At 35.6% G+C, this 25,835-nt stretch overlaps 1 protein-coding gene across 1 annotated transcript; it reads right to left on the bottom strand.

Annotated features, from left to right (window-relative positions):
• Positions 1-13,643: 13,643 nt before the first annotated feature.
• Positions 13,644-20,535, bottom strand: LOC115920003 (somatostatin receptor type 5-like). The gene has a single exon (XM_030974816.1). It carries the CDS (start codon positions 18,493-18,495, stop codon positions 17,323-17,325), a length of 1,173 nt encoding a protein of 390 aa, XP_030830676.1. The 5' UTR covers positions 18,496-20,535; the 3' UTR covers positions 13,644-17,322.
• Between the last annotated feature and the right edge of the window lie 5,300 nt (positions 20,536-25,835).

Raw genomic sequence — 25,835 nt, 5'->3', positions numbered from 1 at the left:
CCCAACCTGCAACAACCAGTTAATAATTATGTACGAAACGTTATTCAAAGAAGTTTTGGTGTGCTCGTGCTCGCCAAAACGGAATTAACATCACCTTAGACATGATTGTGTAAGCCCTGCCCTGCAACAAAAAAATCTGAAATTTATGAACCAATTATCATTACAAAAATTTTGCTCGCTCGCTACGCTCGCTCGCCAAAATAGAAATAACACCGCTTTTAATAATCACGTCCCTGACATGAAACAATTAAACCAAGTTTATATACCATATTTTCCCTATAAAGAGAAGTGATTTTTTTTTGCTCGCTCGCTACGCTAGCTCGCCAAAATACAATTAACACCGCTTTTAATAATCACGTCCCTGACATGGAACAATGAACCCAAGTTTTATGTACCATATTTTCCCTATAAAAGAAAAGTGATTTTTTTTTTCGCTCGCTACGCTCGCTAGCTCGTGGAATTATGTGCCCACCACTAACCTGCTACAATATCATTAAAAAGAGAAATGTAGGGGGTTGCCTGCCCGCCAAAATGGGATTGACATCACCTTAGACATGATTGTGTAAGCCCTGCCCTGCAACAAAAAAATCTGAAATTTATGAACCAATTATCATTACAAAAATTTTGCTCGCTCGCCAAAATAGAAATAACACCGCTTTTAATAATCACGTCCCTGACACGGAACAATTAAACCAAGTTTATATACCATATTTTCCCTATAAAGAGAAGTGATTTTTTTTTGCTCGCTCGCTACGCTCGCTCGCCAAAATACAATTAACATCGCTTTTAATAATCACGTCCCTGACATGGAACAATGAACCCAAGTTTTATGTACCATATTTTCCCTATAAAAGAAAAGTGATTTTTTTATCGCTCGCTACGCTCGCTAGCTCGTGGAATTATGTGCCCACCACTAACCTGCTACAATATCATTAAAAAGAGAAATGTAGGGGGTTGCCTGCCCGCCAAAATGGGATTGACATTGCCTTAAACACGATTGTGCCCGCCCCCTACCTGCAACAATGAAACAAATTTTATATAGCAATTCATTGAGAGAAAGATGTATTTTCGCTCGCTAGCTAAAATGGGTATAAAATCACCCTAAACACAATATTGTTCTCGCGCCCTGCATGGGACAATTGAACCAAGTTTAAGTGGCAATTATTAAAAAAGAAGTGATGGATATGTGCGCAACATAAATGGAGTGATTGCAACTGCACTTTTCTGATTTGTGTTCCATGCACTCTGTGGTCGGTGCTACTTGAGAGAAATATTGCCCAAGATGGTGTAGTATAAGGGGTGGTTACAATAAAGAGCTTGAGAGGAGATGATACAATTGTTAGGGGGCCATTAGCGGTTTTAGCAACCAAACATCTAAAACACTGTCATTACAAAACCAATCCCATGGAATCAGAGACTTACTTGCAGTTATAGAAGCAGCATGTTTCTAAAATTCACAGAAATATCCTATAAAATGTTTGATATTTTCTGACTTGAATTGACAGGAAAGGATAGTTTGGGGGATATTTGAAGTGATGATGACTTGTTGGGAAATAGATGTTAGAGCAAGAATGATAGTTTGAATTTATCAGCGAAAAGAACCAACATGAACAGAGAGTTATTAAGCCCTGGAACACTCACCACGAGGTCTATATAATATAAATAAGATCCTACGGAATTTGAATGTGTTTAGAAGATTTGAAAATGTGAACATCATCGTTTATTTTGCAAGCCTTGTTAGTGAGTTGTTTCCTCCTGAAACACCAACCAGTAGTAATCCATGCCTAAGGTTACTAATTAATTCTATCTCACATGTGCTGCATCACCCCTAACTCTTGATGGCTGTATGTGATTAGGAGAGGCAAAGTTTGTATTTTACTATAAAAACAAATACTAAACTTCATTGATCATCATCCCCCTGCCCCCCCCCCCCCCTGCCCCATCTCCCCAAGCATCAATTAAATAAGTCAATGCCTTCTATTTTAATTGCATGACAATGTACACTGTCTGCCCAACTATCTCTCTGTCAAGCTTCTAACCTACTAGAAGGCTGGCTTGCCAACTCTTCTTCATGTGGAGCTACATGGAAGGTATAGTGATTACTAACAGCAGGAAAGTCATTATCTTGCTCACTTTCACATTGAGTCTTAAGAACATATTCAGTTCTTCCCCAAAATAGGTCTTACTAGTAAATACTAGGGATTTGTTTCATCATATTTTTCAAGGAAGAGTAAACTGCAAAATTTTAAAACCCCTTGGAGTCTAATCATTTTGTCAGCTTATTGTCAACTTTAAAAACATTTTTTTATTACATAATAAGTTGATTTTCTTTCTCTCTCTCAACCTTGTTTCCTCTTCCTATTTTTTTTTTTTTTATTCCTGTTCACCTGTGAGTTCTCTTGCTTTCCTATCCTCAAACATCTTATTCCTGAGTTGCATCTTCTCTTCTCTGTCTCTATAAATCTATTTGATAAAACATTCTTTTTTTTTTTACTCAGCTGTCTTGTTATCCTGTAAGGTAGTATACCATTCTCCTCATTTTCTACTTTTCATTTTCTACTCTGTCCTTTTCCACCAATCTTTCGTATATTCTCTGATCAACTTTTCTTTCTTTCTTCTTCTTCCTGCTCTTCCTCTTTCTAGTTCCATCTCTCTCTCTCTCCTTTCTTTGTCACCTTTGATGACACCAAATTTGTTAATGTTTTTAATATTTGTAATAAATTTAGATTTGTATGTATTATTTGAGAGTTTTAATTTTGTTTCATTATGCATGACATATGGTTGTACGTTTTAGTCATTCATATTTTGATCGTTTATTGTGCTGTACATTGACTTTGTAAATAGAGGAATTTCAGCTTTCCACCTGCATGTTCTTTTATTGTAATAAACCAAATCAATAACATCATTAAAGTTAGGCACACCTCATTTCATATTCATAATTTTATATTTGAAGTTTAAGAGAAAAAAAGAGAAACATGATAAAGAAAAGGAGAAGGAAAGATTATTGTTCCATGGCTTACAATAAGATCATTACAAAGAGAAAATAAATGAAATACTAAAAAGGAAAACAAATATTGCCCATTCTTTGCTTTATTATCAGTTTTCAAAACCTAACATTTTCTGACATTATTTGCTCAAAGACAAGGCAGCAATTTCCTTGAATCCTAAGTTCTCCTATAGTTTCCACAGCCCCAGAACCATTTTGAAAAACAATTTGTTTTTGGACTGCAATTTACAGTACTGCAAAAACCCATAAGAAACCGTTGGTATTTGATAATTCTGTTATTTTGGTGAGTTGTGCCTATTCACCACTTATCACTGCCCTGCATGCGTTGGCACAGAAGCGAGGAAGGTCATGTACGTACGTGACCAAAGACCGGAACTATTCACTGATGTTTTGAGAGTGAGCATTTACACTGTAACAATCAGTGAAGTTTAGCCGACATTTAAAAAAACCATCAAAGATGTGGGTTTATTGATTTGGGTTCTTCATTGTGTTTATGGGTAGTAATTGCGCATGCTTAGCTACTTCCAAAGAAACACCGGAATGTTAGAATAACCAATGTTTTTTCGCTTGCAGTGTATAAATTTGCTAACACGCAAAACTTGAAATTTCATTAAACCTGAATAGGTCATGGTCATTAAAATAATGTTTCTACGACAGGACCCAAATACTTGCCTTAATTCCATGTTGTCTTAGTTCATACTCCATTAGACTTCACTAACACATCTACGTCTACCATGTTTGTATGACCAAGAAACAGAGTTACATGTACTGTAGCTTCCAATGTAAATCTATAAACCCTGATGGTTTCTTCAGGGGCTGTCTTTCTTTACTCCAATTAACGGGTCAAGCTTGGCGAGTTTAACAGGTCAAGCTTGGCAAGTTTAACGCAAGCATTTTTATAGATATAAACAAAGCACGTCATGACCGCCATTGGAATGACTGGACATTGAAGATGTAGGATTGGATGTTAACACCCATTTTCAAAAGACACCATCCTGAATTCTCTCAGACTTATAAGAGGCATACAGAATAGAAACAGATTCACCATTGGTTAAATTTATATTTCTATTAATTTCCTCCAATTTCTTGGTTCTACATTCATTATAAGTGTAAATTTGTTTATTGTAACTCATTGTTTTTATCTGTAAAACTACAGCAATTCAGCCATCTGGCTGCGAAGAGATGTTTGATTAATGAATCTTGAATCTTGAAAAGAATCTGTCAAAATATTTTCTTCAATTTTCTTGTGATCCACTGCAAGACTTCTTAAAGCCTGATACATGTGAAGAGGCCTGGACTTGTCACTCCCTCTGAAAGTGAACTTGAGTTTTTAGCATGAATTCATTCCCACCTTCTTAATCACAGGATCACTAGGATTTCTCAAACAGGATAACAAGGTGGCAGCTTGCGTGACTTGGGATAAAGTTTATTTCAAATTTCATGTATCCCAGCTGACATCTATGATGCCCTCTGTTAGTTTTAATGCTTCACTATGTGCAAGTAAGAGCTGTCAATTAATAGCGAAGGTTTACATGGGACTCTTGCCTTACTTATATTAGCTGGGTTAACATGACGGTCCGTACATGTCAAGTTTAGCTCATGCATGGTTACAAGCGTGGAGGTTGTCTTGTAGTAAATGACTGAGGAGATGCACTTGTCGTTTCTAAAACTTATTGTTTACCCAATGTTGAAACTTAATCAAAGAGTGATATCCGGTTAATATGAAAATGAAACCTAGCGGGATGGTTGATCCTTACTCAATATTGATTGCACATTCAATTACTTGTGATGTTTCGACAGTTTTTAGTAATCATAGCCTTGCTTAAAACTGTCAAGCAGTTGCTGTATCAATCAATGCAAAGTCAACCAATTGCTGGTGGGTCATTGTTTGAAACTCAAAGGTTTCACAAAATGTATTTTTTAAAAGTTTAAACTCAAAAGGTGCCATGCAAACATGGCCATTAATTGTAGGGCTTCAAGTCGCCAAACTGGTGCCGGGCTAGCTAAAACTTAAAACAACATATTACCTACACTCTACTGCATCCCAATATCCAGAGAGTGACATGGTGAGGACAATCAATGCATATTTAATATCATCATATGAGGATGAAATCAATCAATCTTCCAACAACCAAATAACTAATAAAGTGCATTCATACAAGACAAAAACCTTAGAGAAATTTGATGTTTAAATAAAGTGTAATGAAGCATCATGTGTCCACAGTGGTATATACACTGTTAGAACAAGTATTAACATTTTTAATCAACTTGGTTAAAATTTTAATCAACCACCGATTACCGTATGAATGACACAATCATTGGTTAAACTTTAACCGACGGCCTGTTGATTAAAATTTAATCCGTGGTTGATTAACAATTTTAATCAATTATTGGTTAAACAAATTTGCTCAATGTTGGTTAAAATGGTGTTGATTAAACTTTAACCATTTGTTGATTAAAAATTTAACCTTTTGTTGGTTATTTATGATTTGTTCAGGGCTTATTCACATGATGTTGGTTAAACTTACATGGGTCGTTGGTTAAAATTGTAACCATTGTAGGTTAATTCTGCTTTGATTAATTCACACGTTGTTGGTTAAACTTTAGTGGGTTGTTGGTTACAGTTTTTAATCACTGTTGGTAAAACTTACGGTGGTTTGGAGGTCTTATCCTCGTGTTTGCAGGTAGGAAATTGTTTTAATATGATTATCATCAATGCTAAAATTGTAAGGAAGAAGTTAAATAAGGTTCTTGCTCAAATTAAAAACGTTTTGTGTCCCGGGCACGTAGGTTGTAGCTCAATCAGTACTCAGGAAGTGTAACGGATGACCTACCCAAATTGCATGCATATTCAAGACGTTTCACTTCATGATGATAATTAGATTTATTTTTTTTAAACATAGGTCTAGTCATCATTCATGCATGTAATTTGGGTAGGTAATCCGTAATACACTCCTCTTTCTTTGGGTCCATGCCTCCTTCACAGTTGAAGATTCTTGCAGACTGACGAGTGTATGTGTGTGCTTACGAGAGCCAGGTGCATTGTGCAATGTGCAAGTAAAAAGTTACTTACTGGTTGAGCTACGTACAGCCTATAGGGGATACAAATCGTTTTTGACTTGAGCAAGAACCTCATTTCACCTCTTCCTTACAATCCTAGAATTGATGATGATAATATCAAAATAATTTCTTACCTGAAAACACGGAGATAAGACCGTCCAAACCCCCACTTCCTTAGCATCCTCGCGACAACCTCCATTGTTAATTTTGTCGCACGCGTAGCATGTACTTTGTGTACTTGTAGCTAGTGCAGTGCAGTGTATTATGTTGAGCGATTGCTAGCTACGCGCTTCGATATCGTTCTGTTGGGTCACGTGACCAGTACTTTAATCAACATTGATTAAACTTTAACCAGAAGGGGGCTATCATTAGGTCGGAATTTTGTTTTTTAATCCATGCTGGGTTACAATGTTTGCCAACGACTTGGACTTAACCAACATAGATTAAAAGGAATAGTTTTGATCAACACTGTTTTTAACCAACGCAAGATTAAAAGTAAATTTTAACCAACACTACATTTTTAACCATGATGGAGTGTTTTTTAATCAACTTTTTTTATAACCCACAGTTTTTTAATACTTCTTTTAACAGTGTACTAGGAATGAGAATATACAGCTATTTTTGCTGGAGGTCAGCTGTTAAGTGTCAGCTTACGTCATGAGCATCCTCCCAATCCTTTAAAAAATGTTGTTAATTTAACCCATACTCATGACAAGCCTTGCTAACGAGGCCACTGGACTTACTTATCATATCACTGTCAAAATGATGGTCAAACCTCAGCTATTTCACCATGAGACGCTTCTTTGTACATTTTATTGTATCACGTTCCAAAGTGAAATGCATATTTATATTGTAAAGAATAGCTCTTCAGTAAATCTTGCTGTGAAGTGTGAAGATAGGGGCAGCAAAGGAAGCAAGAAATGTATTCAGGTTCATTAATAGAAAAGTATAAGAAGGTTGGCATGATGATCGAAGAAGGAGTTTAGTAGTAGGTTGAGACAACGTTATAATCATGATAGGAATAAAGGGTCATTAGCTTGGAAAAAAGATATAAACATAGATTTAAGACAGATACAACCCACATAATTTGGAATGAAAGTCAAGAATAGTACCGGTACATTGCTAGGCATCGAATTACCTTAACTCTCTCTCTCTCTCTTAATTCCCCCTCTTTCCCTCTCTCCTCTTCTTTCTATGGGTGTCTCTCTCTCCTTTGTTCTCTTGTTCTCTTCTCTTTCCTCCCATTTTCATAAACCTGTTAGTCATTCTCTCGAACCCGCCCCCTTCTATTTCCCTCACTCACTCACTCACTCACACACAACTCACACACTCACACAATAACTCACTCACTCACTCACCCACCCCCCCCCCCACCCACTCACTCACTCACTCACTCTCCCACTATCTCTATGACGTTCTCCTATAGAGTGCATAAAATATACAAAAAGTGGGTCCACTTTTGATATATACGCACTGTATATACACTTCATTAACTAATAACCTTATCTTTCTCATTCATCAATGAACAAAATCATTCGAACTGATGGTCATCTACGATAGGAGAACATAAAGGAGAGAGATTTTATTCATAGCATTTCATTCATAGATAGGTATATACAATTTGCACTCCACAGAATTTAGAAAATACATCTTTTAACACGCACCAAAGTCTGTCTATACAGATACATGTACAACAGACATGATATAATCCACCAATACATTTATACAGTATATAGTATATTTACAAAACATACACGCAAAAGTCAGTACAGTTGATGTTTATACATAATATCCACCCCGATATCTTTCCTTCAAATCACACACTTCTTATATTCATAAAACTCATTTCTGTACAAAGTTAAAGCCTTACGCTCTTGTGATTTACCGATTATGAATATAAATTATATAGTACGGTGACCATTTTTCAAATATTGGGCAGATGTACAGACACTCAATGCTGATGTTAACATGGTCATTCATGTAGATCTATTTGTCGTTCTTTAGAAGAAAATTGATAGCTTTCAGATTGACAAATTTAAAAAAGGAATGATTACAGTATATCATCAAGAGCAGCCCTAGTACACACATCATATGGATAGGGAGTTAATTTGCAGTGCACTTTGTGCATGTCATGTACCTTTGATGTTTCATGTGCCACATTATACAAAGACCTACAATGTACTTATATGTAGCAAATATGCTTAGTCTTAGTACGGTTGTACTCATCTTTATCAGCTATTAATGCAATACAATTCAAAAATCAATAAACAATTCTTTATGAGATATATTCTATGGATTATGAAAGGATAAAGACGGAAATGTGACTTAGGCACATTTTCAATGTTTAATCTTCAAATCAAAATGGAATTTTCCAAAGGTCATAAAATTCAAGATTGGCCTTAAAACATCTGGGTGTTATTACTTTTTAATAAACCAATGATATTAAATTGTGATATCATTCCATTATAATGAAAAATCACATGAGCACATTCAGATGAACTTTCAAAATCCCTTAATTGAATATACTAAATGGATGGTTCAGTAATGATGGTGAAAATTACAGCTGAATATCTGTACAGTCACAAACTGTACAGAAATATCGTGTTCCCTTCCCCCAAAACGCATTAAATCAAGGTAGCTCTCATTGGAAATAAATGCTAGAACTTAAATCTAAATGAACTGAGAAGAAAATAAGTTGTTATGAGCACCATTTTCACAAACGAATCAGGAAAATGATATATTGTAATTTATAATATAAGAAATATAGTAAAAGTAAAATTTGTACTAATGGCAACATGGTCATGGTGGTGGCAGTAGTATCAATATTATAGTAGTAGTACTGATATAAGTAGTAGAAGTAGCAGCATCAGTAATAGTAGTTTGTAGTGGTGGTGGTGGTGGTGGTGGTAGTGGTAGCAGTAGTAGTAGTAGTAGCAGCAGCAGCAATGATAGTAATAGTAGTAGTAGAAGTAGTAGAAGTGATCAATAGAGTTTTAGTAATAGTAGAAATAGCAACATCGGCAGCAGCCATACAAGAAGCAGTAGTTGAAGGCCCATGTTCCTATAGACCCCCCCCCCTCCCACGTCCCCCCTCCCATCCTGCCACTCATGAAGTAAGATTCTGGACAGGGTTTTCCGAAGGCCAATGTCTTCATTTTAACTAAGGAATTACATCAAGGACATCCTCTTCCTTATTTTAATCTGAGCTTTTCATCTCTGAAAGTCATCGACCTTCTTGAAGGTCAAGATCCTCCGGCCAAAACCAAGTAGACTTCTCAAATTACATGAACGAAGATCAGACCATTTGCCTATTGGTTAACTTGTTAGTGTCATGTAATATCATGTTCATGGTGAAGACTTCAGGCCTTATAGCATTCCCTTTGACTGCAATAATAACTGCTGAGAGCCAGAAGGATGTTAACTCGGTGTGACAAAATAATATGACGCCCTTTTAGCTTTCAGCAGCTGATATGATGTGCATGCAGTGAATACAAATCAGAGGATTTATACAACATGAAATCATGGTACTGTTGAACTGCGCTAGCACAGAAGCGAGGAGAGAAAAACCAATGGTTTTTGCTTGCAGCGTAAATGCAGCTGAAGAGATATTGGCAAAAATCATCCTTCATTTCAAAAGCTCTTTACAGATCATTAGTTGCCTGGTTTTGTACATCTTGATAAGATTTAAGAATGTAAGCAGATTGTGAATATATATATACTTCAATGATGCTACACATCTATGAAGTACTCCTATGGTCAGACTAATGACTAGCTCTGGTGCACCACATCTTTGTAAGTGGGCAATCCAAGCACTTCGTTTTGACATTTTTAACCTTAAAATGAAGTGCAAAAATAGTTGCTCCGAAGTGCCACTTTTATAAACGAGCTAAACTAACTTCCTTTAAAAGCCATTTTCTGGAGTGCAGGCTAGATTAGGTTTCAATTTTCATTAAATGTTTCACAAGATGACATTTTTAAAGCTTTCAAAATTTATGAAAATAACAAATATAATGAACAAGCTAAAGCAATATGCTTATATAAAAATCTGTTGTTGTTTTTTATTGTTTCATCATGGACTAGAATCTCATCAAGTTCACACCCTTAACCTATTACCAAAGATGATATGATATCATGTCATCTGGCCCTCTATAGATACCGGTAATCCAATCTCCATAATTTATAAATTCCATCATATTCCTCAATTTTCAATTAACATTATAATCACAGCTTTTCACAAGGGAAGAATATATATATATATACTTGCCCCAAGTGTGTTATATATCTGATTACTTTCTTCTTGCTGGTAGGCAGCCTCATTATCACTTCCCCATAACAATTATTTTTAGCTACTACTCAAATTACCGGCGGCGTTCTTTGATCACTGGAAATCTATTTTAAGTCAGCATAAGCATTTTAGATCTTCATCAGCATTTCTAAAGCAATAATAAAATTCTATCAATTTTGGTTATGGATAGTCTCATTAAAATACTGATGATAACAATAAAATGATGAAGATGATGATGATGTTGAGACATAAGATGTTGCTGGGTATGATGCTAATGATGATGATTCGTATGAATAACAAATGATGATGATTCGTATGAATAACAAATCATGTTTGAACATTTACACATCTTTCTTTGACAACAATCAAGTTTGAACAGGTTGGTTATTTTTGTAGCTTTGGGGATGAATTTTAGCCCCATCCTTCCCTTATAGCTTAGATTTCAACATTCTGAAGATGACTTTTATTTGGTTCATCTTAGATTATTTGTAACGCATTTCCGCCTGAGATGAGTCCATCATCACTCATAATCGAGAGCTATAGGACAATGTAAGCTGACACTCACACTCTCTGAGGAGAAGGGATAAAGGCCAATTCTAAGAGCAACAAAATCAACATCTTCCTTACATCTCTTCATCTTCAAGCTCATCTATTGATGTTTTTCAAAATTAAAATGTTTAGAAACAGAGTTATCTAAGCATCTGTTTTAAATGTGGAATTACATGATTCTGTCTACACTACAATATTGAGCTATAGAGCCAGAAGGGTGTTATATAACTCTGTGTAAAGTGAATGATTTAATGCCCTTCTGGCTCTCAACAGAAACATTGTAGTATACATCATTGCCCCCCCCCCCCCCGTATTATATTGATTGCATCTTTGCATGGTCGAATGTAGATTGATGTTATTTATGTATAAAATTGTTTTATCGATCATAACAAAACATTTAATGACATGCTTTCTGTGAACATAGTTAAAAGAGTAATACATAAACTGTCAACAACATTGTATAGAATTACAAATGTTGTTTCTTTTTTTGTCTAAGTGTTACATGAAACATTAAAAGTAAATTTTTCTTTAATAATAAAAAATAAAGTTAAAAAAAGAGTCCCAGGTCATTCAACTATTTTTTTTTTAAATCCAACTCAGACCAGGTTTTACAAAGTACAGTTAAAATAAACAGTGATAGCCAAGACATGACTTAAACGAAACAAACAACAACATTCCCCAAACACTCCCAAAACAAATTAATGAAACTGAGACCATTTAGGTTGGTGATGGCTGCATCCCTCCCTTGGTAGATCAATATTATGGGGATTTTTTGTTTTTTGTTTTTGAGGTTTTAATAGCAAATATTTGTTAACACACTCCTCCTCGTCATCATCAGAGAGAAAGAGAGAAAGAGAGAGAGAGAGAGAGAGAGAGAGAGAAAGAAAGAGAATAAAAAGAAAGAATGTGAAAAAATGAAGAGAATAGGAGCTAGGAGACAGGCATGAACACAAAGAAAGAAAGAGAAAAAAAATTAAGGGAGAATAAAATGGAAAGAAATACATGTTGACAAATCAGTCACATTTGTAATTGATTTTCACAAAGAACTGACAAGAAACATGAGGAGAAGAAAGTACAAGAAGGTGCTCACTTTGATGAAGTATTGAGATGATTTGATTGTGAAGAGGAATGGAACCTTACATGAATCAATGGAGATAGCTTGATAGATCAATAACCATTCATCATAACACGTCATTGATATACGATGCCATCTGCAGAAAGCAACTGCCTTACTATACACAAACCTGACCTTCAGTCACACTTTCAATCACACTTTTTGGTTATTTGCCAGTTTGTGAGAATGACGATAAGAGTGAAATGCATTCAAAGGTATTGAATTTGTATTTAAAGATAGATTTTTATCCTGATTTGCAGGTCATACAATGTAGCAAGTCGTATTCAAAGTAGTGATATTCGTTTTAGCAGTTGTGGTAATTGTCATCTATTCTTGTATTGTAGAAGTGGTAGTAGGTGTAGTATTTAATGCTGGAAGTATAATTAGTAATTAAGTGGATTAAGTTATAATTGAAGTAAAAATTGTAGTAATAATAAAAGTGGCAATAAAAGTAGCAGAAGCAGAGCAAATAGTAGTATAGTACAGAAGTGGTAGTAGGTAGTGGTAGTAGGTTGTAGTAGTAGTAGTAGAGGTAGGTAGAAGTAGTAATAGTAGAAATAGTAGTAGTAGTAGTTTAGTAGTAGTAGTAGTAGTAGTAGAAGTAGTAGTAGTAGTAGTAGCAGGAGTATTAGAGTAGTAGTAGTAGTAGTAGTAGTAGTAGTAGTAGTAGTAGTAGTAGTAGAAGTAGTAGTGGTGGTGGTGGTAGTACTAGTAGTAAAAGAAATTGTAGCAGCAGCAGCAGTAGTAGCATTGGTAGTAGTAGTTGTAAAGTACTAACAGCCACAGCGGAGGAAATTATTTCTGTCATATCATCATTATTGTTACAGGAATAAAACAAAACTGAAATTATTTAAGTTATGGTCAAATAAATAATGAGCAGTTGTAGCGGCAGAAGTAGTAATAGTTGTACAGGTAGTAGTATAGTATTAGTAGTAGCAGTAGTTGTAGTAGTAGAAGTAGAAGTAGTAGAAGTAGAAGTAGTAGACGTAGAAGTAGTAGTATCAGTAGTAGAAGTAGAAGTAGTAGTAGTAGTAGTAGTAGTAGTAGTAGTAGTAGTAGTAGTAGTAGTAGTAGTAGTAGTAGTAGTAGTAGTAATAGTAGTAGAAGTAGCAGGAAAAGAAATAGTTGCTGTTATTGTGATCACCGTTGTCATTTCAGCAGTAACAGTGGTTACAGTCATTATCACAGATAAAGTTGTAGTCAAGTAGTAATAGTAGGAGTATTCATAGAGTCAGTTGTAAAATAATTAATATAGTCATAGTAGAAGTTAAATGGTAATAGTAGACATTAACAGACATTTATAGAGTAACAACATTTTTACATCAGTGGTAAGTGTTTAAACTGAGTGAAAAATAAAAGCCCCTATTCCCTTTTTATTTCTTTTTATTTCTTTTAAATGACTTTGTTTCAAATTTTCAGATATGATTTTGCAACATTATTTATGCACAACTTCAGATGCAAGCTTTTCATAAAATGTTTTTTCAAAATGTGCCTATAAATTTCTAGCATGCACAAACCATTACATTTCTCTGTTACAAAAAAGCTAATTTCTGTTGGCTTTACCTGATGCAAAAGAACCACAAATGATTGAATTGTGCTTTTTTCACAGAAGCCACAAAACATGAAAGACGTTTCGTCTGTGTAAGGTCAGTTTTCATTGATTTCATAAAAGCATTAAATCTTGAGTTTGGGACGGGAGACGATAAGTACTTTGTTTTTGCTGTGGAATATTCATGGTATCTTACAAGTGCTTTGGTCTGATTATACAATGGGACTCCCCCAAATACCAGCCGAGACAAATTCGCACTTCACATATGAAAGGTAAAAGTTGCCCCAAATTCCAGTTATGAGGAATCCTTGACATATCTCTACAAACCACACTGAGGAGTAGGAATTGTATCTTGATTCAAGTATATCACCCTGATGTAAACAACAATAGAAAAATAATAATAATATCAACAGCATTCACCATGAAAATAGCTAAAAGACATTTATGAAGAAAAAACAAGGATTATGGCTGATTTTCCTTCTCAGAACACAGATAAATGAAACTACACCAGTACATTTTCTAACATTTTACATACTTCTTATTATTTTATTAAATAATTTAGCATAATCCATCATAAATCTGTACTACTACGTATTATTACCATTACCATAACTGTCTCCCAACTTATGTCTCAAATATCAATGTAGCATCTTACATTATTAAAGAAAATCCCAGAATGAAGTGAATAATAATAAATTAGTGCAGGCTAATGAATCAGGGCTTGTATTTAGAGCAAACTAAAGACTGACCTTTGGTAGTCATTCATCAATATTACTTCTCAAATTAGCCATCAACACTAAAATGTCACAAGTCAAGTATGACGCAGTTGTGGTAAAATCATAATTCAATGTTCCTCAAAAAAATTTAACGCAGCAACAAGCAAAATTTATTGTTGAATATATTTCAGAAATCTTACAAAGAGAAATGAGTGAAAAGATGCAAATAACCATGGCAACTATTCATTGATTAACCCCCATTGTTCAGCAAAGATGAGATATTAAAAAAGCAGTCCGGGTTCATATGTAGAACTCTATTGCCATAGTATCTCTTGCACAGGGTTGACGCTCTCAAAATGATGGTCCAAATTATTTTTCTTTTCATTGCTGCTTTAATTTGTAACAGTAATATGTCATGAACACTTCGTTCAAAATATGAATAAGATTTGATTGAAGGGGGAAAAAACCTTGTGTCTATGGTTAATGACAGGTTTAAAATTGACAATACACAATTATTTTTGTTTTGACATTTCATTACCAAAAGGGAAACTTCAAAGGTTGTTTGTAAATCTTGTTTCCTCACTATCATGTCTTGGTAAGTACCTGACATACACCTGAACCGACAATTTCATTCATCAGGATTCTTCTTAGAAAAAGAGAAAGAGAGACTACAAAACAAAATTTGGATTTGGATTTTGATTGTAATTCAATTTCTTGTCAATATTTTTTCTTACAAATATTGCTCTCAAGGATAAAATTTGGGAATTAGTTTTTCTTCAACAGTATTTTTTTTCTTAAAAAAAAAAGCCAGAAGCTGTCTACCGTGTACCAGAAAGAAAATGATATTTTCCCATTCAAGTATTATCTAGATATGGAGCAGTCCTTACTGACATGAATGGCATACTTTGATACTGACTATAAACCTTTATTGGACACATGCATATACCAAAATAGGATTTAAACTACTATCTTAAATGGGAGTGGGTTGGATCATACAAATTTGAAAGACGTATAGCACCCGCCTTTGCATGAATGCTTTGTCTCGATAAGGTTAATCTTCACTATATACAGAATATCAATTGGATGAAATAAGCATCCTTAACAAATGCAAAAAAGAGCCCCCCCTATATTGCCCTTAATTACAGCTTAAATGACCGCACATTCAAGAAAACATTTCATCTCGTCTCTATTCCATTTGAACTCAAGTTGAGTGAAGATGACATATATGCATTTTTAAAAGCATTTCATTAGTGCAATGTTGGTTTTCTAAATGTCACAATTAAATCTACTTAGCAAAAAAGCGAGCAGCCTTGTGGGATGAAAGCGGCGACAAAATAAACAGTTCTAATTCAAGTAACTGAGGTTGATTCATGGTATGCGCTCTCATTTTTCACATTGCAAAAAGTCAAAGTGCAAAACTAGAAACAACAGCGAACAAACAGTTGTGGTATCAGTGGAAATTAGATTGATTTATGGCATATAACTTTTGTGAATCTTAAACCACTTGTCAAATACTTGCAAACATTTCATGAGTGAATAGTCTCTTGTTTCACAGTATCCATGATATGCAGAAACAATACATGGATCTATCTTAAAGGTGTGTGGGGGAATGCTTCAGCTCTCATTATTGGTACTTAAAAATTGATAGCTCTCGTCAAGAGAAAGGGGACCATGTACTGCCCCAAGCAATTTAGTCCACTCGATCCTTTCATGATTCTATCAATCATTGGGATTCTTGTGTCAATATGATTCTTCAACTAATCATCCATCTGTACCATTTACCCACTCCCACAGGTTCGTAGCTGACTCATTAGCGTTCTAGTATATTTTACAAGTTTTGCTGATGAATTAATTATACACAATTCCTTGGCTCTACACATTATACCCAGTTAACATCATCTTCTTAGAGCTCTATTTGCAAGAATAAAATTATAATAAATTTGATATTTTTATAGCACACATATCCAAAACACACAAGGTGCTCGAGGTGCTCCAATATAATGCCGGCTAGGCTAGGCTAGGCTACTGCATCGGTGCTCACAACATACAAGGAATTCCTTCCTACTGCATAGTACCCATTTCACACCTAAGTGGAGATCGAGAGGCAAATGAAGATTAAATTCTTGCCAAAGGACATTAGTATATATATTTTAGACAGATAGATGTTTTAAGGGTTATCAGAAAAAGGTTATATGAAGTGGTGTGTAGAGAAGAATAGAATTAAATGATGCAATCTTTGTCATATTAGAATATTATTCTTTAACATAAATAATCAACTAAACCGAAACTCACATAACCGTGCATTATAAAAAAGTGACATGTTTTTTACGATTCAACTGAGAGAAGTATATTAGTTATATGTTAGATAAATTTTCAAATGAATAGGCAAATGTGTTCTTCTACATTACCAATTGAGTTTGCTAAACTTAAGTGGGTTCAATGAAATATCAGTAATAGGCCCAACGTGGCTTAAACGTGTGATGTCAAGGATTAATAATTGATAATGTTTGAGGAACTAGGCTATTAATATTTCATTCATATTGAAGAAAATGTCAAACATGCATGATTTATGAATTGTTTGCCACTCCTTGGTCATGAACAGCTGCAGCTGCCGTGAACACTGGCTACAAATATATTTCTACAGGTAAAATATATCACATTTTAAGTTACATAGGGTCAGTCAATGTATTGGGTTTGATTATCTTCAAAATCTGTCACATGTGTCCCAAAACCTAACAATATTTTTTTACAATATATTCTGATAGATTGAATTTGTAAAGTGAATGTAATAAAATTGCACACCAAACACCATTACCACAGTTGATCAGAGGTATGAATACATTGAGAGCAAAGGCAAAATTAATGAATACATTTCAAATTCTTTTGTCACACCAAACATAACCATCACCTAAACGTTATCTCCAATACTTGAAAACAACCACTGTACAGTTCATAGGCATGCATTTCTCGGCAATAGTTTGATTTTTCTCGAGGTGAAGATATTTTGAGATGACTCTCCCATGCAAGCAGAGCTTTGTTCGATCACACTGGATCTTCAGGAGGTAAGCGCTTTGGTAGATGTGTAATAGCTATCTTCGGACTGATACTAAGGTAACCATTGGTATGGATACGCCCCATACCATCCGTACTACTGTTACACGACTTTATGGAGCTGCGGGATCGACGAAGGTACATGCTAGACGTGCGCATGCTGCTCTGGCGGCTGTTAAGCTTTTTCCGTCGAAAAATGCTCCGGCAGAGACGGGGGAGGTTCTGGCGAAAGTTCTCCCCGAGCATGGTGTAGACGACGGGATTGATGATACTATGACTGTACATGAGAAACCAGCTGATGATATAAGCAAGTAGGAGAGAATCTGTGAACTGTGACGGATCCAATTGACTCTGGATGAACTGGACGATAAAGAATGGTAGGAAACAGGATACAAAGACAAAGACGATGCAGATGACCAAGACGGCGACTTTGCGACTAGCGCGTCGTGAAGTGTTACGGATGTCCTGCAGGGGACTATGCCGTAAGCTCCAGATGATGAGAAAGTAGCAAATAAAGATTACAGTCAGAGGTGCGCAAAAGTCAAAAAAGAGTGTGTAGATTATCCACCAGTTAAAATTGTTGACATCCTCATCTTGCTTCGTTGCAAGCGCCAAGCACAGGTGCACCTTTTGGCCGTTCCCAATATATGTGATCTGATCGGTGTAGATCCAAACGGGTAAAGACACCAAGAACGAACAGATCCAGACCCCCACACTGACCACACGACCGTTGAAAATTGTCCGATAGTGCATCGACCTGATAGGGTGGCAAATGGCCAAGTAGCGATCGAAGCCCATGACGACAAGAAAAAAGACGACGGTGAACTGCGTCATGGTATCATACGGAATAAGAATTTTGCACATGACGCGACCGAATATCCACTCACTCCGCCACATCTGATGGCCAAGGAAAGGAAACGTAAACATGAAGAAGAAATCTGCCAAGGCCAGGTTAAAGATGAAAGTATTGGCCAGAGTTTTCATGTTGGAGTACGTCAGAAGAAGTAAAATGATGAATCCATTACACAGCAGTCCAACGGTGCAAAAAACAGCTACCAGGCCTGGCAGAATCTTCGTCAAGATGCTGACAAGCGGAGACACTGTTACAAGTGTCCCGTTGGCAAACTGCAGGATTGCAGGATCTGCATACCCAACAGTCGTCATTGTTAACTATTCCTCTTTGCTATTTTCCTTGATCAAAATGTTAGCAAATAAAGTTGCTTAAATGAGATCCAAACCAAAATATAAGCTTCTTTTTTCATCAATGTTACATTCTGTTTTTGTAATCACACATACAAATATCAGAACTGCTTGATATTGGTACAACAACGATCTGTCACATACTAGACGATGAGGCACAGTAAGCCAAACTTTGCAGGTTTCCTTCTACTTATATCAGTAGTAATATGTTCATCTCCCGGTAACTTGTTTGAATTCTTCAAATCCTTTTCACCACACATGGGTATAAACACGTTAAAATTCATAAATTCCTCCAGGCATCGTTCGCAAACAAATATGTAGACTCATTGGCACACACGTAGTGCAAACTATTTCATCCCTTCCTTCCAGGGGTGATCAGACAAACGGGTTTACATGACAGCAACGATATTGACTTTTCTCTCAGTTCTTTATCTCCCATTCCATATTCACTCACTTTTGCTTCTTTAAAGATCGGAGTGTTACCCGGGAATGATTTGTGATGCTGTCAACTTTCCTCTATTTATCTTTTGGTAGGGTGATAAATCCCAGTGCGCTAATCTAACAAGGTCTTTCCAGGTGATTGTCTAGAGCTGTACAAGGATAGCATGGCATTGTGAAGAGACCTGTACTAAATGATATTAATGAATCATGAAGCACCTACGTCAATGCTTCCCACGGTGGACTAAGAAGCACAGTACAATTGCAGATATCCTTTATTTCAAGAACGCTTGATGAATATTTGATAAGTCAATCTGCAAGGCTGCATTGATATCTATCCTTGCTTTGATAAATGAAGAAATCGTTCAAATTTAACATCACTCATGTAATATCCGAGAAAAAAATGTATTTATTCACACGCCGAGCATGGTGTTCTATTTGCCAGGGTGATAAAACCTCTCTGGTATTCTTGTTGTTAGACGCGGAAGCTCCAACCCTTCTCCCGAACCCAGCGCACTCGTAGTGTCCTTCAGAAACGGCACTTGGGAGTATCTTGAACCCTACCAATTCAACATGACCCCGAAGACGTGATTTCAAATATTGTCGTTGATGGCTTCTCACCTGGGAGTACTGGGCGGAAATGAGGGAGGGATAATATTCCAGTGAAAATCACCCCCAAAATGAATTCAATTTGAGATCTAAATTCTCAGATAAATTGAGCTGTAATAAAAGTTTTAAATCGATGCATCCGTTCCCTTTCTGATATGGTCACATTCCCAGTCATATATTCAATCTTCTCTCAGTGATTGATATGTATCAATACCACCAGCAGGTAATGTTGGGCAGTCACGGAATGAGTTCAAAACAAATGGATTTCTGTCATGAATGCTACCATTCCATATCACAGGTGTGATAAGGAAAAAATCTGCACAGATACTTGAGATCTTGTTCTAAAATGCTATAATACTGTCGATCTGTTCCAGTAGAAATCAGGTGACTCTCCACACAAGGATTTCATACAAACTCACTCCTTTTTCTGACAAAAAATCCAAGGTAATAATACCATGTAATGTTTATAGATGATGAGAAATGTTTCCCCTCTTTTTAATTCCACAATAAGTTCATGAGGTGGGAAGGAGATTTAGTTGAAACAGCTGCATTTCATCCTTCAAAGTTCAAAATGATCCATGGCACGATGAAGATAGAAAAAGATTTCTTCTGCAATGCATAAGTCCAAGTATTTCTTTCCTATAAAACTGCTCGAGAGAGAGAGAGAGGGAGAGTCAGACAAGGAACTAGCAGAGGGTAATTGATCACAGTAGTGTGGTAGCAGTGCATGATGAAGGTAAAGTAACATTCGTGGGAGTATAGTGTGATACTAGCTTGGCCACCACTGTATGGCTGAGAGTGAGTTGGACTAGTCCATTCCATCCCAGGGGGTGATGAAATATCAGTTTAAGCTCCCAGACAATTCAGGCCTACTTTCAACATCAAATTCAGTCTTTGGTTGTTTTTCTTCAAAATTACTACCGTTTTCTTGAAAATTTCAGAAATACTTCAACTACAGAAATACTTCAACTACAGGAATACAAATCTGTATATCTCATCTCTGCATTTTACCCTAGTCAATAAGTGGAATTGGTCTATGAAACTAATTTTCTTGCATATGATTGGAGTGAGGTTCTGACCAATAGCAGCCATGCATGATATATGAAGTCATATGGTAATAACTTATAAAGCAATATGAGATGTATGAATATTCATATGAAAATAACTTATAAAGAAATATGAGATGTTTGAATATTCATTTGATAATAACCTATAAAGCAATATGAGATGAGTACAGCATGTCAAACCAAAAAATAACCTTCAATCCTCTCAAAATAGCCAATAGATTTAGGGGGAATAATTTCCTAATGCCTTTTAAATAAATTACTTCAGTCTTCAAAACAATTAATATGCAATATGCTATTTGCGGTATACAATTATCTCATTATTATTATTATATTTACAAAATTCAAGGCTGTTCCTCCATACATTTTCGCTCACTGTACTTTAATAATATCTGAACTCATAAAAGCTCACTTTATATAACTGTAATTAATTTGTTTTTGATGGAACGCACTGCTACCATACAAACGTGATTAGCCTAATCGGCTAATAGATAGCAAGGTGACAAAAAGAATGCATCCTTGTTTAAAATTGGATTACCCCTATTGGATTTTCTTTCATAAAGCAGCATGTAATGCACAGAGATAGATAAATATTTACTTTAACATTCTTTCATAAATCCTGCTTGTATCATGTATTTGTGATAATTCACTTGGATAGCACATGCCAACATTATATGTGAAGGAAATACAATGTCCTCAGATTATTCATGCAGCATGAAATACAGAAATATATTTTCACAATTTTTCAGAAAGGTAGGAGCACCTTTCATTTCAATATCAAGCTACAAATTAAAGCGATGTAGTTAATATCTATCTTTTTACAAATAACACATGCCTAATCAATTCACTTCAATAAAAATCACTGTGCTGGGAGGCAGAGGGGCATTTAATACAGAATACACTTAATTTCCTTCTAGCTTTTAACAGACAAGTTGATCTAAGACATAATAATGCGTAGGATAATCTAGATTTAGCTACACAACAGCCAATTACTTTATACAACACACAATCAAAGAAAAGAAAAAATGCATACAATCTTTATGAAGTTAAAGAGAACGAGTAAGCGATGCATTGGCCTTAAGTTACCATGGCAACCACAAATGAAGCAGTTGCCATTGTGAAGTGTCGATCGAACCAACCTTCCATATATCCAAAGTGGGCAAACCTTTTATTGTTCAGGTTCTATTTGTTAAAGGCGAACTGCATCTAGATGAATCTTTTCATCTATTCGATAGATCCTCCCTTCTCCCCCCACGCCCTCCCCCCCCCCCCCCTCTCTCTCTCTCTCTCTCTCTCTCTCTCTCTCTCTCTCCTGATCCTTTTCTGTCTTTTTCTTTATCCATATGTCTGTCTCGTCTCTTGATCTCTTCCTGTCTCTTTCATTTCCAATCTATTACTTATCTAATATACATCTCCCCTCTCTCGCTGTCTATCTCTCTCTCTCTCTCTCTCTCTCTCTCTCTGTCTCTGTCTCTCTCTCCTCTATCATTCTGACATATGAGAGATAAACATTTTGAAGTATATTTATCCTGAGAGCCAGATTCTTGATACATTTGTACAATACAGTGTATAAACTATTCATATCCCAAATATAAATGTCTATGCAAATATTGCCGTTTGTATAAGTCAGGATATATAAAGTGGCTTAAATGTTGTAATATTATTTCCTTTTCGTGTCCATTGTGACTTAAGCTTATCAAATTACAGGCAATTTATGATTTAACTTCTCCTTGCAAAGAAATTAAGAAAATTCAAAACCTTCTACTGGACATGGAACTGTCTTTAACTTATCATACTCCAAAAATCTGAGAGGAAACTTCTGAGGCATGAATTGTGAAACTTGTCCAGCTTTGAGAGTTGTTCAAACAAATTTTCATGAGATGACATCGCTGTTTAGTGTACTCATATCTTGGATAATCTCTTTTTGAATGGTTTAATTTTGAGCTGTGTTTGTAGTGGCTCTAGGTATTGATACACACTGACAGGGTTGTAATCATATTGTATTATGAAGAATGGAATAGCATGAAAGACATAATTAAGTTTTAATTCTCCACATCACTTTCTGACGTTGATTGATTGACTGTTGGATATTAAAAAAACTGAATTAGGTGACTTCAATGTTTTTATTTTATCCTCACGTCAATGTTCCTATTTCCTAGTTGATATTGGAAAATGATGTCCAATGTCACGGTTTCCATCATCTTACAACTTTATATATAAGCTTTCTGCCCACATACATAAAATGTATATAAAACAGATCTATCAAATTCAAACAGTTTTACAGAATCAAAATATAATGATTTAACCTCCGTCTATTATTCTTTTGATTGATGTTGAATCATTGTAAACTCTTCACCTTTCTTTTAAGTTTCTTGCAGGAATCTCTTTCCCTCGTCCCTCATCTTCCTTTTCCTTCTTTATATGTTACAATAATCAATTCCAAACTTTTCAAATTCTCACCCCCCCCCCTCTCTCTCTCTCTCTCTCTCTCTTTCTCTCAGACTTCTCCTGTTCTTGAATGATACCTTTTTTATTCTTCCCCCCCCCCTCTCTATTTATCCCTCCCTCTATCAGTAACACACAATCTCTTGTCTTTCCACCTCTCTGTTTCCCTCTCAATTATTTAGCTGTTTTCTTACTTGTCTTTCCATCCTTATTAATCCCTCCCTCTGACACTTGTTCTTTCCTTCCTTTTCTCTTTTTCTCAATCTCTCTTGACTACTTCCTGTAATTCACTCACTCTACCTCTTCCTCTGCTGTAAGTCTGGTAGAGCATGTAATGCTTTCCTGTCCATGGCGTGTTAAGTTCACACCCTGCATACCTCTCTCTCCTTCATCATGCTTCCTGATTGCCAATGTTACCTACCAATTGTCACACTCAACACGTACAACATCAACCGTAAACAAAACAAAACAATGACGTGGGAGACACACCCACACCATGCTATCAGTGTAGCTGAAAAGAAATAACAAGTTAAGGGCCAACGACTCCTGCCTGATCGACAAGAAACTGAAAAGGTCAGAGAAAGAAATAAAGCAGTCTGACTCCATTGATGAGCACGTTATGCAAGAATGATGAAGTAGACGTAAACAACTCCATTCTCACTAAATGAGACAATGCATACTAGTAATGTGCAAAGCCTCCAAGGGTAAAATGTCACTGTACTGTTCGGAAGTCTGACTGAATTACAGTGCCAATCAGTCCAAATAAATCTATCCAAGAAATAAAGCAATTATATGAAGAAATTGGTGGTAAGATTGAATCCAAGAAATGAAGAGAAATCTAAGATAGCTCTCAGATCATAATGTTTCCTGACATGAAGCATTACAAGTTAAACTAATACAGAGATATTGGTTTGAATTTCTAAATTTACCTTCACACTGCATGTAACTCTTTCACATTTAGGAGTATACAGAGGTGATAATTATATTTTAGTGCATGAGTTCCTTCAAAGAATGCACAAGAGGTTAATGGTTCAAATTTGGGGGGTAAATGTGGACTAGAGTGTGCCATCCCTTAGTGTTAAAATAACTTAGAAACTGATTTTCTCATCAGATTTAATTTGCACTTTATAATTTAAATAATTAAAAATAATATATTTTTTTTAATTACAAAAATTTCATTTAAAGGTAATACAAAGTTTTGGTAAATTTAGAAAATTGGCTGGATAGTGATTCTTTACAATTTGTGTATATTTGGATGCCCCTGTGGATGTATTATAAGCACCAGAAAATTTAGCACCTAAAACACTTCTGCTTTCGAGAAAATTTGAAGTAAAAAATTTACCGGTGCTCCCGGTAAATTTTGATGAATTTCAAATAGCGCCTACGGCCAAACAATGGTAGCTGCGACCATGAAAATCTCAGAATATGTAGTTGTGGTATATGATTTCCAAATGGGAATAGCCAATCGGTCGATTCTAGTCAAGAAACATTATTTTATAGCTAAATTGATATCTTGACCTTGAGAGGGAGCTATACGACATGAACAGCTTATTATTTACAATTTCATCACTTTAGACTCGATTTCAACAGCGACAACGGTCACTGAATATTGTAGGATCACATATGCTTCCAATATGTTAATTTGAACCAAATTCATGACCCCATACCAAAACTTTGTATTACCTTTAATACACCTCTCCGGTAACAATGACCATTCTTTGCCAGGCCCCATAGTATAGCTGCATGTCATTACATAAGTGGGTACTTAATTACTTCATTAATTAAATTAATCAAGTAATGTCATGTGTGTAGATTACATCTTTATCAATATACAGTAATTTGGTTCTATTATTATCCATTTAACATCTGGAGAAAAAAAATAGAAATGCTCATCCAGAAATACATTTCACAAAGTATTCAAAATGTATTCATGTAGTTAGTCCATTACAATACAGCTAGTAATCTTTGCACATTTTCAATACATTCCGAATAACTTCATCATCTAATTTGATCGCTCAGTCAAAGAACACCTTAACCATAGTGTATTTTTCTTCCAAATCTAACAAAACTTCTTTCTTTCTTTCCCCTATATACAAAGAGAGTTGAAGCCAGACTTCTTGTAAATGTAACACCTGTACACCGGTAAATCAAAATGGACATGTAATTCTGTAAAGCAATTGATTTCTAGATTATATCTTTGTATTCTGACTACCTGTAATTGAAAACAGCACTTCATGTAATGTGGCTGTTGTATGTTGCCCATGGCTACGCCTTACTAATATCACAATAATCAATGAAATAAGTGAATCCAAGAAAAATAGGTCTTGTTTACTTTTCTAAAAGCATGGGAATAATCATCTTGCCTACGGTAATGAAATCGTGTCGCTTTCACTCCCCCGGCCTCCTCCTTTTCTCAGCTCTCTTGATGTGATCATCCACTACTAAAACAGTTTGTATTTCCTTGTACCGTGACTAACACGATTAGGTTCTCACATGCATCTACGCTAACACCAAAATCCCAACGTACCTCACACATTTTGAAATTCAAGCAGTCTCTAATCTGACATAACTTGTTTTTCAATGTTTTGGTTCGGAAGGGCCACGGGTGGATACATTTCAGTGTCTCGGCATGGCAACGACACCCATTTCACAAAAACCGACCTGCCCCCCCATTTCCTCTTGATCAACTTCATTTTCTGAAATGCTATTAGTATAGCCCACCTGTATATCAATAATGCTGGATGAAAT

Source organism: Strongylocentrotus purpuratus, unplaced genomic scaffold (assembly GCF_000002235.5).
Source record: "Strongylocentrotus purpuratus isolate Spur 01 unplaced genomic scaffold, Spur_5.0 spur5_scaffold_7, whole genome shotgun sequence".
Classification (NCBI taxonomy): domain Eukaryota; kingdom Metazoa; phylum Echinodermata; class Echinoidea; order Camarodonta; family Strongylocentrotidae; genus Strongylocentrotus; species Strongylocentrotus purpuratus.
This window is presented reverse-complemented; position numbering and strand designations above follow the sequence as displayed.

Coding starts and splice junctions, on each gene's coding strand:
- LOC115920003 (XM_030974816.1), bottom strand. CDS start 18,495: ATGACGACTGTTGGGTATGCAGATCCTGCAATCCTGCAGTTTGCCAAC.